This window comes from Dasypus novemcinctus, chromosome 21 (genome assembly GCF_030445035.2).
Source record: "Dasypus novemcinctus isolate mDasNov1 chromosome 21, mDasNov1.1.hap2, whole genome shotgun sequence".
NCBI lineage: Eukaryota > Metazoa > Chordata > Mammalia > Cingulata > Dasypodidae > Dasypus > Dasypus novemcinctus.
In genome coordinates this window covers 44,479,209-44,494,861 of record NC_080693.1, presented here as the reverse complement: position 1 = coordinate 44,494,861, position 15,653 = coordinate 44,479,209, and the positions used below count along the sequence as shown (strand labels likewise).

Here is a 15,653-nt window from a genome sequence, read left to right as displayed (position 1 = left end):
GCCATGCTGCTGTACATCTACTGGCCAGGCAGGCAGGGAGAAGCCAGGACACCAGAAGGACTGCAGTCTCCCTGCCTGGTCTGTCCCTCTTTCTCCAACCCTGCCCGTTCTGCCCCAGAGTTTCCATCCCTGGCTCACTTGGTCACCCCACCCCACACTCTGCCTGCTGCTCAGGCCTTGGCCCATTTTTGGCACCTCCTGGAAGGTGTACTGTTTCCCTGTAGAAGGAAAGGCCTGGTTTGAGGGTGCCTACTCCAATGGAGAGGGGATCCCTGCTTGCCTGGAGTGCCTCCTTCCTCCCCACCTCTGTCCAGGTCTCCTGGAGGCCCTCAGGATGCACATGCTCAGAGTCAATCGGGAAAGTAGGCAGGGAGGGGGGGAGACAGCGAGGGGAGGGGGAGGGCAGTGGGGAGGGAGGCTCTCAGTCTGCCTCCTCTCCCCTTCCCTGGCCTCTGCACCTCCATGCAGCCATCTTGGATGCAGCGACCTGCTCCATCTCTTTCAGCTGTGGGCCTCTTAACTGCCCCAGCATCTCTTGACTCAAGACAAGGCAGTGGGGTAAGGGAGGCTGGAAAGAGATTTTTTTGCCTGCTGGACACAGGGAAGAAGGGATGACTTCTTGGCTCTTTGAAGGTGGTCAGTTCACATTACCTTTCAATCCCTCGTAGTGGGCTCTAAGACACATCCCTGGGCAGTCTCTGCGAGTCTGCCTCAAGCCAAGATGTGTATCCTGCAGCTCTCCTTCTCATAGTACTGCCTGTGACTGAGGGGGTCTTACCTGTGCCTCTCGAGAGCACAGGACCTCAAAGCAGTCGTTTGAAACAGCGAGGCTGCACTTCTCTGTGGTCTAGCTTGAGCCCTTCATCTCCCGCCTGCCCTGGCCCCCATGCCCCTGCCCCCACATGCATGCAGCACAGCTGGCTTTGGTTAGGGAAGGGGCCACAGCCTTTGCTCTGGGCTGGTCATCGCCAGCCAGGAGCTCACCCCTGGCCCCCACTCTCCCTGCAGCCTGCCCCAAAGCACTGAGGCTGCCCAGGCGCAGCAGCAGCAGCCAGAGTTGAGGCTGGGGGGAGGGGAGAGGCTTTAGAGCCTCTGGAGGCCCTTCAGGTGCACCAGCCACGCCTGGGGCCCCGCTGGTTAGAAGGGTGTGCCAGACACCAGACCCTCCTGCAGACTGGGGCAGGGAGAAGGGAGGCGTGCACACAGGACCAGACCGTGACCTTTTGGGCCCAACCCTGGGATAGGTCAAGAGTTATGTAGATATGGACAGAAAACAAGGCAGATGGCTGCTGGGGGGGATCTCTTCCCTGCTCATTCTTCAGGCTTGCTAATTTGGAGGTACAAGCCATTGTGCCAAGATAGAGGATGAGAGAGTAAAGAGAAGACCCTGGGATTTCTATATGGAGGTTTCAGACTCCAAGAAAGCCCCCATCCTGCCACAAGTAAGCTGAGGCGTTTGTGGGAGATGCCCGAGGCCCCAGCTTGGTTCAGAGAGGCCCTCGGCCTCACGCAGGGCAGTCCCGGCACTAGGGGGCGCTGACAGCAGGGCCAGGAGGGCAGGAGCAGTGAGCGTTGACAGCAGCAAGCAAAGCAGGGGCTTCCTTAGGTCCTGACACCAGGCCCAAGATGAAGGAGCAGGAGAGGCCACTAGCAGGGGAAGGTGGGCCCTCTACCAGAGCTGAGGGGCAGACCCAAACCATTCCGACACAGAATGCTGACGCTCCACGCTGCCAAGGCAGCCGAGGAAACCAGGGCCCAGGACCAAGCACGGCGTCCACACCCCTTGGCGCAGGCCCACAGCAACCCTCAGGGGCTCCCACCACGCAAGTCTGAATGGACACACCCTGTTCCATCATGTGACACTGCAGGGACAGTTTGTCAGGGGGGTTTACAAGATGAATTGGCTGCTCTTGGCGGCCAGGGATAGCCTGAGCCGCCTTGCTCATGTTTTCTCTTCACTGGTTAAGTGTGGGGTAGGATGCAAGTGGGCAGGCTTCTCCCTCGCCCCCACATCCCGAGGTGACCAAAGTTCTGCTGAATTCATCTTGCATCCACTTGCCCAGCTGTTCCCCTCTTCTCCATGCCCAGGGCCGCTGTCCTGGTTAGGCTGGCACCGCCTACCTGGATGTTGTCTCTGGCCTCTGACCCCTTGCTCCCCGCCTGCCCCCACCCCACAGCCAGACTGGTCAGTGTACAGCACAAACCTCATCTAGTCATTCCTCTGCTGAAAAGCCATCCGCCACTCCTATCTGCCCTCAGGATAAGGTCTCATCTCCAGAGTACTACAGAACACCTTCTATGATCTGTCCTTCCCAGACTACATCTCTCTTGTGTTGAGGAACTGAAGTAATGAGCTCTTGGACCTCTCTGGGTTGCTTTAGGCCTCTGGGCCTGTACTCATGCAATTCCCCCAGACTGAAAAGGTAGTCATAAGCTTTCTTGGCCCTTCCAAAGCTTAGTGCCAGTGCCCCCTCCTCTGTGAGCCCATCCTGCTCCCCTGGCAGCACTGGCCAGGCCCCACAGGGCTGTGCTGGCACCTACCCCAGCCCTCTAATGCTCTGTGCACTGCCTGCTCACAAGATGGAGAGCCCTCGGTGGCAGCTGCTGTGCCTTATTCATCTCTAATCCTAGTGCCAACCACAGGACCTGGAAAACAGTTGGTGCTCAAAAAACATTTCTTGAATGAATAAATGAATGAATGAATGGAAGAATGAATGACGTGGTAAGGGAAGGTGAGGGTTCATTCTCAGCACGAACTAATAGTAAAAGAAGCAGGGGCTTGACTGATCCTGGGACCGTCTCCTGGGTACTTTCCAACATGCCTTCTGTCAAACCCCTTTTCTCATCTTCCCACCAAAGACAGAAAACTCAGCATGTGTGGGAAGTGGAGGTGGAAAAGGGGATGCACATGGGTTTCCCCCTCAAGTCATCCCAGCTGCCCAGCCCTAGGAGCAAGCTGCAAATGGAAATGGGTGGCCTTACCTTCCGCCATCCCGAACGCATGCTTTGTTACTGTTGGGTTGTTCACGGACGCTGGGCTGTTGGCATTGTTTTTTTTTTCCTTTTTTTTTCCCTTTTGAAAAGAAAAGCATTGAGGAATCTTTTTGGAAAAGATATGGACAATGATCGAGAAGTATAGTGATCTCTGCAAGCAGGTGAAGAGGGAGCCAGGAGGTGCGTGAGGGGGTGGGGGTGGCTGTCACCACTGGCAGGAGGGGAAGCCTCAGCTGAGGTCCACAGTCAAGGAGGACAGTGACATGCATGTGTAGGGGCTGGGGATCGACCAGTCTTGCAGGCCCCAAAGATGGACCTGCTATGTTGGAGCCAAGACCCCTTGCAGCCTGCAGGTGGGGAAAGAGGAGCCCCCCACTGAGCATGAGAACAGCTTTAGGACGGGGGAGCAGGTCCCAGGGCCCATGCAGTGCCAGGTGGGACCCCATGCAGGTGGGTTGCCAGGAGAGGTGAAGGTTCAGGCTGCAATCTTCAGAGAACGACAGACTCTCTGCCTCACTGGTTTGTGACTGGTGGCCCCGCTATGGCTGCCACCCTCCTCCTCCACGTCCAAGACCCCTAGGTTTGGGCAGCTGAGGTGGACTTGTGGGAAAGGCCACCGAAGCCTGCCCGGGGCTCTGTGGCTAGGGACTTGGAGAACATCCCAGCAGCCTTCCCTCTTAGTAGAAATATGCCGACTCCATTGGGGTGGGGTGCGGTGGGAGGAATGTTAGCTCTAAAAGAGGTTGTTCCCCAGGCATCAAAGTAGGGTGGGACGATGAGAAGAAGTGGCACCCAGGGAAGAAGTGGCTGACTCAGATATTAGATAACTTTCCTCTGACCTCACATTCTCCAGGGACTTTGTGGCCCTGGAAGGTGGGCGCTCATCTTCCCATCTTGCAGACAGCAAAACCAAGGAAGAAGAGGAAGCCACCAGCCCGGGGTTGTGCAGTCTACCCAAGAGAGAACCCGTGCTGAGACAGGCCATGAGAGCAAAATGCCGACGACTCCAGGGACCATGAAGACTGGCCCCCAGCTGCCCGTCACTGGCTGTGTCCCTCCGTCCCCTATTAGGCCTTATGGACCTGCTACCCACAGCTGACCCTCTATGGCACGGGCCAGGTTGGGCAACCTGCAGGGGGCAGGGAGACAATGGAATGAGCAAGCAAAGAAAAGGGAAGAGCCTCAGCTTCTAAAACAAGCAAAGAAATAAGGAAGCCCAATTGCCATGTTGCCCTGCTCCCTGTGGGGCCTGTCAAAAGTCATAGGGGGCAGAGAGAAGGTGGCCCACCTTGTTAGGGAGAAGGGACCCTGGCCCCCTGGCAGTGCACGGCAAGGGAGACAAAGGAAGGAGGCAGTTCTCGGCCCATGTGAGGAGAGGGGAGCACAGTTGCCCACACACCTGGCCCTGCTCCCCACTGGGCTGTGCAGGAGGAGGGACCCCTCTGCCGCTTCACCCTCACGCTGCCCTTGTCCCACAGGGGAACACCACACCCCCTCTGCAAAGGCAGAAGCAGTGGGGACTGACTCCAGGGGCCTGGGGGTGGGTGTTGAGGAGCAGAGCAAGGGTGGGGGCAGGGCAGGAGGCGTCCGTATTCTCACAGCCCTCTATGGAGTTCCCCTCCCTCCCTTGAGGCCACCCTGTGCCTGGCAAGGCAGGGGCTTCTCCATCTGGGGAGGTGGCTCCAGTCAGGGGATCCAGAAGGCTCCTCCTCGGTCTCCCAGGTGTCATGGTGAATTGCCGGGCTGCAGCCTGCCCCAGCAGGAGCCCTCGTTCTGGGGGCGGACTGTACAGAGGCCCCTTTTCATTCATTAGTCACCTCACCAAACCGCCTGGCCTCTGGTTCCCGTGTTCCCAGGGGACGGGCTGAAACGCTGAGGACACAGGGCCCAGTGAGACTTGGGAGAGCTGGTGAAGACCCAGCGGGTGGGGGACCCCAGCAGAGGGTCAGAAGTGAAGTCTTACTTTGGGCTTGATGGTCTCCAGTCTCTTCTAGGCTGGATATTACATCTGGCCAGTCAGAGCCCGGGGGAAGCCCCTTTGGCTTCTGGAAGGTAGGGGCACTGTGGAGAGCCCACAGCTCAGGACCTCAGAAGGAGGAGGCCTATTTCTGGGACCTGAGAGGGGTCAGCAAGTAGAGTGCTGTGAATGTGCATGTGCTTTTGGGGAGAGGATGCCTGGGACCCCAGCCTCAGCCTCCAGAAAGCCCCGGCACTTGCTCTCACCTCCATTGCCTGGCCCCCTGGCTCCTCAGAGGCTCCAGTCAGTCCTGTTCTGCCCATTTAGAGCCTCACAGTGCTGTTCATTAAGGGGATTAGCGCGGCATTTTATTGGGCCTGGTTGCAGCCGCACACCCCAGCCCCAAGCTAACCACCCAAGCTGCCTGGTGGGAGTGGGATTAGACTTCAGGGTCAGTCTTACCCTGTACCCACAGCTCCACCCACTTCTGGCAGTAAGAAGGGAAAATGTTTCCTCCAGCTAGAGGCTCAGAGGCCTGAGGAGGGAGGAGAGGAAGCCAAACTGATGGAAGTAGTTTAGGGAAGACCGTAAGAGAACAGGCTCTAGCTACCTGGTACCTGTGAGACTTGGCAAGTTACTTATTCAACATCTCTGTGCCTCAGTTTCCTGAACATGAGTATAACAATGTCTATTTCATTAAATAATGCATATAGAATGTATCACGAAATGCTTAAAGCTTCTACTCAATGTGAGCTATTGTTAAAACCGAATTAGTAACTGATTATCCATAGGGCATTGGGGTCTTGGGGTCTCTCTCTGTCTTCTCTCATCAGCAAGTGTATCTACCATCCAGGCCCCCACCAGCTTGGCCTCCACTGGTGATTGGGAAAGAGTCTTTCTTTTTAATCAAGAAATGGCCCAGAGAGGAAGATGGCAGATAATGTTTACAGCTTTTCATTTCTTGCTTCTTTGCAAATACCCTCTTCCAAGCTGGAAAATAAATTTCCAATCCTGTTGACATACATTGATTTTCCTTCCTGCATCTACCTCCCAGTCCTTCCACATTAGCAGGGGCTGTGGTTAAGGGACCCCAAGGGAGAGGGTGGCCACATAGCATAAAGCAGCCAACCAAACTGCCCTATCTCACCCAATACTGGCTCAGAGGACATTTGTGACAAACAGAAAGAGCTCCAGTGCCCTTCTGCTGGAAGGGTTTCTGACAGAGAAGTGTAAGGCCATGGTGGGGTGGAGGGCTGGGGGTTCCTCTAGGAGGTTAAGGATTTCCAGCATCTTCCCCTGATGTGATATATGGGATCAGGGTGCCAAAGGACTGCTGCAAGTTCAGCAAAGTGATCCAAATGGGGCCTGCCCCAAGCAATTAACTTTCAGCGAGGGGCCTGCAACCTGGGGCTGGGAGAGAGAGTGGCTAAGAAGGTAAGAGGCTTGAATGCATCTCCTCAGGCCACACACTGTGGGCTAAGCAGGTTTGGCAGCTTCTCAGTGCTGGGACCCAGAGAGATGAGCCCAGGAGGCAACTAGGAGGTAAGCAGGGCAGACATGACAGGGGCTGCTTCTCTTATACCAGTCCCAGGCCTGGAAGCTATTGCTCTCTCCTCCAGGATGCGACTAGGGGAGGCAGAGGTTGGTTCAGGAAGACAGAGATGGTGACTGTTGAGATTGCCTCTAGAAACCCTGCAACCCGGTCAGAGACCCCCCTCTGGGCTGGAGCCAGCCTCAGCACCCAGAGCATTTTCTAGGAGGCTAAAAGTGCAGCAGTTAGAGGCGGCAGCCTACTTGGAGGCTTTGCTTCTCTCCACACTCAGCACACCTTCCTGGCTGCCTGGCTCCCCTATCCTTCCCCCTTCCCTTCCCTCTCCAAACTTCTCCCTGAAGTATCAGGCCCTCCTCTCGCACTCAGGCACCTCCCTCAGGCTTTAGAGCTGGCAAAGCTGCCTTTGGCCAATAGACCAGAGAGTTTCTTTGTCCCCTGGCAGTGAGGTCTTGGGAGGACAGAGGCTGGGACTGGGGGTGACCTTCCTCCTCCACAGGGGGTTTTGGTCCCCTTCCGGGGCATGCTTGAGGAAAGGAGGAGGGCAGCTTCTCAAAGCTGAGAGGTTGAGGATGAAAGTCTCCTCCACGTCCAAGAACGGGAAGCCTGGTTTGGGCTAACTCTGGCCCGATTTTGCCCAGGTTTAATGCCTCAGCCTGCACACAGGTCCCTGACAGACCCAGGCCACCCACTTGTGGTGATGTGCCCCGGACACAGCCTCTTGCCACCGGCTTGACCACACGCACCTTTCTTCCTGGCCGGGGGCTCTTTGGACCCCAGGGTTCCCACGAATGTGTTTTCTTTCTCCTTTGCCCAGTTCTTGCTCCCAAGCCTGGTGAGTCCTGAGACCAGAATGTAGCAGATTCAAGCCAGAGCCATAGAGCCTGCCCGCCTCAGCCTCTCAGCTCCGACCATGGAAATCCCTGTGCTCTTGGTTCAGGCTATCTGGAACTGTTTCCCTTGGTCCCTGGGGCCACGCGCAGGTGCCCACTAGCCTCAGTGGGGGCTGGGGGAAGACCTGAGGCTCGGGGGAGACCTCAGACACTCCTGGGCATCAACCGGCCCCTAGAGGGTAAAAGCTGTGGCTAAAATCTGGAAAGGGATGATGGCCAAGGAGACTGTGAGCCCAGCAAAAAGAAGACATGCTCTATGCCTTAGCTTCCACCCCAAAAACCCAGGAAAAAGTCCTATGGCCTTTCCTCCCCTTCCCTTCAGTAGTCAAAGAGGAAAAGGGATGTTCCCAGGCCTCTGGAAAGCCTGTTCACGATGGCAGGCCAGTGTGGCATCAATACCATTAGGTGGAGGCCAGAAGTTGGTCAGGTCCATGAATCTCTGGTGGGCTCAGTAGAGAAAGTGATGACAGGGATTTGAATATTGGAATGTTGGGGAAGGAAGACTAAGAAGAGTGAAGAGATGAGAGGGAAGGGGGCCTGAGGAATGAAGGATGGGGGGCCACAGGCCTGGGTGCCTCTCAAAGTCCTGCCCCATGTTCACCAGAGCCTGCCTCTTCCTGCATCTGGCCTGTAGCAGCTGGAACCAACTGTGAGGGTAGCGTTGGGGGAGGGAGGGAGGCAGAGCATTTGATTTTCATGAAGAACAGCTTACAGCCCAGCCCTAAATTTTCCTTCACAGCCTCTGAGCAGCTGCTGAGCAATGGTGGTAGGTGGAGCCTGAACCAGAGGGTCTGCTGGCCTGGCTGGGGGCTGGAGTGCTTTCTAAGGTCCCTTGTGCAGTGGTCATGGCACCAAGCCCCAGCAGGAAGGACTCTACCAGAACGGCTGCTCCACTCCACTCCCAGGGAACCCACATGACCTAAGCCCTCTTGCGTCTCAGTCTCAAAGGGAAGGAGAGCAGAATTGCCCATGCAGACTATCTGGAGTGGTACCCATGTCCAGGGACCCTTTCAGTGCCACTGTATTGGAATGACTTTAAATGCTGACCAAGGCAGAGTACATCATCCTGTCACAACATATTAAAACTTGGGGATAGAAAAGGCTGAGGTGACCTGGCTCACGGTGCCCTGGTTTGGAGGTGTTTTATAACCCTGGCTGAAGCCGTGCTTGAGCTCAAATTCTCTGTGGATGGTGAGAAGGAGTGCTGCTGTGGGAGCTGAGGACGTGCTCCACTCCAGCTCTGTCACAGATGTGCTGAATATCCTGGGCCCATCACTTCACTGAGAAATCTCACCATCTGTTGACCAGGACAGGAGGGTTTGCTCTAGCGACCTCACCGGGTGTGTACAACTCTAATGAGAAAAGAATGTGAAGGGGCTTTAAGAAGCAGAACACACATCACACACGTGTAAGGGACCACTATTATTGAAATAATATCCTGGTTAGAAAATAAGCTGTGCCATCACTGGTGTCTTAAGCAGGCCGAGGCTCCTGGACTTCTTTGTGTTGTATGTGTCCACATGTGGGTATGGGCGCTAACAAGGCCCTGGAAAGCATATTTACTCTGCGTGGCTATGAGGAAGAGACGGGGTTTGAAAACCTGCCTTTGAACCAGCTGCCTGGCAGCTGCCTTTGGCCTGCCTGTCTCCCCAGGTCCAGTCCCACAGCTCGGAGGGCCTCACCTGAGCTCCCAGGCAGGGGTCTTCCCGAGCTCTCTTCAGAGCTATGAGATGGCACGGGGCCTGCAAACCACAGGAGACACCGTGCCTTGAATGCTGCTGGCCTGACGGGCCAGAGCCACATCTGGTTCTCATTCAAATGTCCAAACATAATTAAATTCTCTACAACGCAGCGGAAGAGTTTGGTAAGATGTGGCTTCCCCCCTTTTTCCATCAAGATTAAGAAATCACAGTCTCTCATTCGATTGGTCAACCCACCTCCTTCCTGCCACTGGCCTGTCCCATTCTGCAAAGGCAAAGAACTGAGCTCTTATCTGCTTTCTAGAGCTTAAGGGGCTGGGACACGGAAACACCCCCTATACACACACACGCACGCGCGCGCACACACACACTGTTCCACTCACTGGAGAAGATTAACAGCTGAGGCCAAAAGCAGCAGGCTTGCCGGCTGAGCAAGTTAGTGCACTGAGGGTTGGCTAATGCCCCTTTCCTTCTGAAAGGGTCTGCCCAGCCCTGAGGAGACAGCTGCTGGCTCCAGGCTCGCCTCAGAGACACAGTGACCTTCCCTCTCCTGCCTAAACACAGGGATGTCATCCAATGCCCTGCCCAGAGGATCCCTTCTTCACAGTTCCTCACAACAGGGAGCACTTGAGAGTTCTGCTTCTGGAGTCTTTGGGATGAGGGGCCCTCCTTTGAAGCATCAACACTCTGGCCTGGCCCTGTCACAGCCCTCCATGGGGAGCAGAACAATCCTCCTTGCACCTCTCGTTTCTCACCTGGCAACCTTGGAACTGCTGCACAGAGAGCATCCCTCCCACCTTCTCCCCCCTTCTGCCCCCAACATACGAAGGAGGGATGTTGGAGGAATGGAGGGAAATCAGTATCAGTCTAATGGAGAAGGTCTAGTGTGACATCTGAGTCCTCTCAAGGAATCCCAAAGACCTCCAGGTCTCACAGGATTGCTTGTCATTTCAGGCCTGTCTGGGCTCTAAGCCTATTAATGGACTGTATGGGCCACGGCACCGCGCAGCCCTCCGTGGAAGTGAGGGTGCCCTGCTCAGCAGAAGGGACACCCACTGACCCCAGGCTTCAGTGCCTCTCCTCCCCTTCAGGCCGTAGCCACATTCAGGCTAATATTTCTTAGCCAGGGCTGCTTTTTCCAGCTTCCCTTTCCAATTGAGTATCTTCAGTTTATGGTTTCTTTTTTACTTAGGGATTTATGACTTTCATGATAATGGGTTCCATTCTACTTCCTCCACGCCTATTTTTCTAATCATTGTGGTGCAGGCTTTATGAGAGTTTCTTAATAAGTAGGGGTATTTTTCCTTTTGAAACAAACAGCCCTGCATGTTAACATGAGAGTGTGGAAGCTACTCAGAGACAAACGGGGTTGGGAGGGGATGTGACTGGGATGGGGGTAAAGGAGAATCTTCTGGGTTAAACAGAGCTGTGTTGAAGTCCCTTTAAGACCCCAGGCCAGCTCCCATGCTGCTCCCAAACATTCCTACAGGCGCACCTGAGCATGTCCCTCAAGGAAGGCTCACCCGGAGGCTAGGCACACACACAGGCTGGGTGAACCAGCCAATCCCAGGATCACTGGCCTGCATCTGAATCCAAATGTGTATGTTTCCAGAATGGTAAACTTTAGTTTAGTTTGTGTGGTAATGTGTTTAATTTAATTTCTTGGTGGCATTTAGTGCCAGGTCCACAGGCCTGGTAGCATTTACACAAGTGAGTAAGATTTTAAGGAAATGGACCCAGTTCTCTGGCCAGCTGTTCTAGTGAGCCTTAGCAGAGAATGGAGCTGTGGCCAAGGTCCCTGCTGCCCCCTTTGGGGCCCCAGCCTGTGCTCTTAAACCCGCAGGCTGCAGCTGGGAGGGAATCACAAGCCTCAATTAATTGCTGTGGTGCCGTCTGTCTGTCCAGCTGAAAACGCTGGGCTGATGCCGGGCTTGCCTTTGTGCTCTGTTCACAGACTGGCTGCTGGTGCCGGGGCTCGATTCATTATTCAATTCTGCTAGCTCAGACGAGCCCTTCCATTTGCTCCTCCAGGAGGAATAACAAATCTAGAAATGCAATTCCACTTTGGTGTATTAAGATATTGATTTGCCTGTCGAGTGGAAGTGCATTTGTCCTGTCAGCCCTCCCGTGGGTGGGAAGGGGTTAACCAAATGTTTATCACAAGGCTGGCTTCAGAGTTGAAAGTAATGTGATCAGTAATGAATTTTGTGTTACATTAGGTAGTATAAATGGACAGACAAGCGCAGACAACAAGTGGCCAGGAGTCGGGGCTAATCTAATGATGTAAAAATAGAGACAGCACCAATTATACTAGGGGCCAGCTCCAGGCTCCTGCAGGGACTGCAAATGAATAGGTACAAATCAAATTACTCACTAATAGACGCACTACAAGAGGGGCAGTCAATGGTAAATGCATTAGAGCCTAGTGACCTCTCTGCTCTGCGCAGCAGAATCCAAAAATTTGACTTCCATCTTAAAAGTGGGGGCAGGGAGTGGTGTTTTCAAAGAAACTCTTGTTGGGTGAAGGACAGCAACTGCTCCCCATCCCAAACCAGTCCCTGCCCAGAAAGTACCTCTTGTCTGAGCTGACCTCTTGCCCTTACTGCAATGCCTCCTGAAGCTTGGGCACCAGCGGGTAGGGAGGCAACCTCTTGAGGGACAAACAGAGTGGTGAGACAAAGCCTTCCCTGAAGGCAAAGACAGGAAGTTACATACCCAAACACTTCACCGCCACGTGTCTCTCGGGGGTGATGCTTTTTACTGCTACATCAAGGGCTGTGTCTGTATTGAAAATAAAACACTCCTTTAAAGAGGATTGTGAGATGGACCTTCAAGAGGGCAAGCAGCAAGAGCAGAGAGCAAAGTGAATGATTAGATCTCAGAATCCGGTCTGCCCACTGAAAGCTTGGCAGGGGGTGTTTGTGGCCTGCTCCCCCAGGATCCTCTGGAAGGCACTGTGCATCTAGGGTTTTACATATTTCTCACTAGTTGAAACTGGCATCATCCTTCCCTCTACTCTTCCTTCCCCAGTTGTCCAGTCCCCTGAGCTCTTCTATCCCTGCCTGCTGCCCAGAAGCTGGGTAGAGAAGGATGTGGAGGTAAAGCCAGCATCTGGGAAGCCCCTCAGGTTTTCTTCCTCCTTTCAGGCTCTGTGGATTTAGAAACCAGGCCTGAAGTTCAAAGCTACTTGGCAGGATGGCTAGACTGCTTAGGGAAGGATCAGGGAGACGTGCTCAAATGCATTAACTGTATGCTCAAATTCAGCTCTCAGTGGCTTGGGGATGAATAAAATATGAAACCGGAGAAGCTCCAAACTTTCCAAGGAACCAGCACATGCTTGGATGGAGGCTGGGCCCTGGAAGGCTTAGCCCACGTTCTCCCAGCCCACCCCCTAAGGCCAGCACAGAAACAGTCACACACATCAAAGTGGAGATGGCAAGCCTGTCCTGGCCAACTGGAGCCTGGGGACAATGGGAATATGCCAGTAACATGAGCAAAGGGGGCACAGAATGGAAAAAGTCATCCTGAACAAATGAGGCAACTGGAATGGTGATTCTCCACAAACTCAATTAAACACACAGAGGGGTGGAATTGCAAGCTATCGAGCTACACTAAATAAAACATATGTGGGTGGAGATTTGGGGAGGTCTGTGAAGCCTGGTACTGGGGGATTCGGCCAGCAAACTGAAGAATGTCTCGTGTAGTGGGCCTGCAGGTCCCTGGGGTGGGGGTGGGGAAGAAAGAAGGGTGGGCCGGAAGAAATCACCAAGAGCCAGAGGTTGGGCAGCTGTTTCTGGTATGGGTACTCCAGAAGGCCTCCTTCTGTTCAATTCAATCCGATTACCGTGGCTTGGTCTTCTGGCTACAGAGCTCTCTTTTGCTTCTAAGGGCTGAAGCTTTGGGTCTTTAAAGGGTCAGGGGGTCATTTCCAATTTTCATCTTCCACGTACATGTGTGTCTTCCTCTGTCACCAACCATCAAACCTAGGGGGTGGGCTGTGTACCTCAGACCATCTTTTGACAAGGCAGAGGCGCAGAGGCAGGGCAGACGGGAAACTATGGGTATTTAACCATCCATGACTGTGTTCAACTCTGTTCAGATCTCACATCTCACAGCAAGGTCAATGGTTAAAGGCAAATTCTCTGGAAGAGGAGGAGGGACAGAGAGAAATCCTCCCTTTTGTTAATCATTTACCTGTGTTAATGCCTCCAGAGGAGGGCCCTTGCTCCAGGGGTCCAACAGCCCTCCCCCAAACTTTTGCCCAGGTCTGTTCATTTTCCACAGGAGTTCCTGCTTCCACGTAGGGGACAACACCTGGAAAGGTCGCCAGTGAGAACACAATGACACTTCCTCCCAGGGTTGACAGGAATAAGTGAGTCTCCGTTCAAGACTTCAAAGTAGACTTTATGCAATTAAGAAATACACAGAGGAACTCCCCAGTCCTAAACTCCCATTACACAGACTCTGCCTCTGGCTGAGGCTTCCAGCAACCTTAGCTGAGAGTGAGAGAGAGAGAGTGCAGTCTACCTAGAATCAGATTTGAGCCCTGGCCAGAAGCTAACAAGTGGGTCTTTTAAACACAATAATTATCCCCATTGCTCTTGCTGACTTTCATTTACCTCTCAGAGGCCACAAAAACCCATCCAGTCATTCAACAAACATTAACTGAGCCTTAGCTTGGATCTCATCCCAGTGCTGGATGCTGGGCAGAGAGAAGTTTGGTGGTTAGAGGTAATAAAGATGAATCAGACTTGGTCCAAGGAACTGAATTGGGTTAAGACACACTCATGACAGTCTGGGTGAGGGAGGGACTGGGGGGACCCCTGGAGCTGGCCTTTCCCCAGTGGCACGTAGAAGGGAATTAGCCATTGCTAGTTAATGTAAAAGGCAACAAACTCTACTTGTCCAGGGCCAAGTGTCCAGTGAGTAGCTGGTACAGAAATTCAGAGAGACAGAACATGTTTGGCTGCATGGTCCTGGCCAGGAAGCTTCACAGAGGAGGTGAGATTTGAGGTCAGTCTAAAAAGATGAACAGGCAGAAGGAAGGGCAGCGGCGCCTCAGGAGAGCTAACCAACATGCCAGCCAAGCCAGGTTAGGGGGGATATGCTGGGGAGGATGGGGTCACTTTGAGAGGTGACTATGTTTCCATGTAGGTGGTGGTGGTGAAATATAAAGAAAGGGGAGGGGAGGTGGAAGATGAGGAAAAGAGGATGAAAGATCATGGCCGGGTCAGGTGAGACTGACAGGACCTTAAGAACTGGAACCTTTTTTTTCTTATTTTAATCCCACATCTTTTAGTTATCATCTTAGATAGTTTTCACTTCAAATCTTTCTTTTTTTAAAAAATTTATTTATTATGGGTCAAGGAAGCCCAGGGTTTGAACTGCAGACCTCCTATGTGGTAGGCAGATGCCCTATCCATTGGGCCAAGTCCGCTTCCCCAAATCTTTCATTTCCTCATCTGTATCCTGGAGAGAGTGCTGTCTAGCTGGCAGTGTTGTGATGGTTAGAGGACCTTTGTGGAGTTAGCACAGAGGGAAGCCCCTTGGGAGGTAGTGCCTGTTAACGTTGAGTCAATGAGATGACATACATGGAGAGCTTAGTACAGAAGTACGGCGGCCAGGACATGATAGGTTAGTAGGTAAATGTTGACTATGTTTACTGGTTTCCCTCTCCGATTTTGTTAGAGAGGAAGCAATTGCACCCAGCTAAGGAACACACTTGCCGAAGGTCACCTGCTTCTTCCCAGTGGCAGTAGCTGGGTGCTGGGAACTGAAAGGATCCTCAGATGTGGGCTTTCTTCTCGATGGAAAACAGCTAGGAACAGGCAGTCTGATGCTGAACTGGGACACAAATAACAACCCCAACAACTCCAGCCTTGCTGCAGCTTCCCACTGTGCACAGCCTCACCACAGCAGTTCTGCCTTCCACCTGAGCAAGAGTGCTTGTGGCTTGCCTGCTGGGGGCCCAGCTCAATGCCTGGGTGGCTCTGTGTCTTTGTGGGCTTCCTCCCTGACTGCTTCCCACCCCTGGCAATTAGGGCGTCTCTACAGGTGAATCTGCAGTTCTGTCTTCATGCCCAGGAAGACCATGGCCTGTGGGCAGGACCCTGACCTCTGCTTGGTGGGCCCCAGTGGGAAGCTAGGGATAGAAGCCATTGAGGAACAGACCCATCGCTTAGCACTGTTGCCTCCTCTAGGGCTTTAATCTCTTACTCTTCTCCACGGTACCCAGCCCAACACGGAGGGTGCTGACAGCAAGCCTGCCTGCCTGCCGGACGCGACCACAGAGAGAATGCTCGGGCCTACGGATGAAGTTGATGAGAGAAGACACTGAAAGCCATCTGTAAAGGCACTACAGACAGAGGAAAACCCCAGGGCCCATTTAGGTAAGGCAGAGAAAAGAACATAGGTGCTGACTAAGGTGCCTGAATGACAGCACTTGCCGAGAAACCTGGCTATTGTGGGGAAAGGGTCAGTTTTAGGAGCAGCGGGCAATCAGGGATACTAACCAGAGAAGCCCAAAGAGTCTGTGCTAAGCAAGGCAGGCTCAAGCCAGA

At 53.6% G+C, this 15,653-nt stretch overlaps 1 protein-coding gene and 1 long non-coding RNA gene across 13 annotated transcripts in view; one reads left to right on the top strand and one right to left on the bottom strand.

Annotated features, from left to right (window-relative positions):
- The window catches only part of BCAS3 (BCAS3 microtubule associated cell migration factor), a 586,860-nt gene that overhangs the window by 1,135 nt on the left and 570,072 nt on the right, over window positions 1–15,653 (bottom strand). For 3 of the 12 annotated variants that reach the window (XM_071210528.1, XM_071210526.1, XM_071210529.1), the window contains one exon: window positions 2,983–3,073. The exons of 5 other annotated variants lie outside the window; for them this stretch is intronic. In XM_071210528.1, coding sequence (XP_071066629.1) covers window positions 2,983–3,073 — 91 coding nt within the window. Of the gene's footprint in view, window positions 1–2,982; window positions 3,074–7,246; window positions 7,343–11,808; window positions 11,875–15,653 lie in introns of all 12 variants that reach the window. 4 more of the 12 variants (XM_071210530.1, XM_071210524.1, XM_071210532.1 and 1 more) reach the window with 3 other exon arrangements.
- LOC139437147 (uncharacterized) overlaps window positions 1–15,653 on the top strand; it is a 37,566-nt gene that overhangs the window by 7,690 nt on the left and 14,223 nt on the right. The window contains exon 2 of the long non-coding RNA XR_011646845.1: window positions 15,329–15,482. This is a non-coding gene — a long non-coding RNA (uncharacterized lncRNA). The remainder of the gene's footprint in view (window positions 1–15,328; window positions 15,483–15,653) is intronic.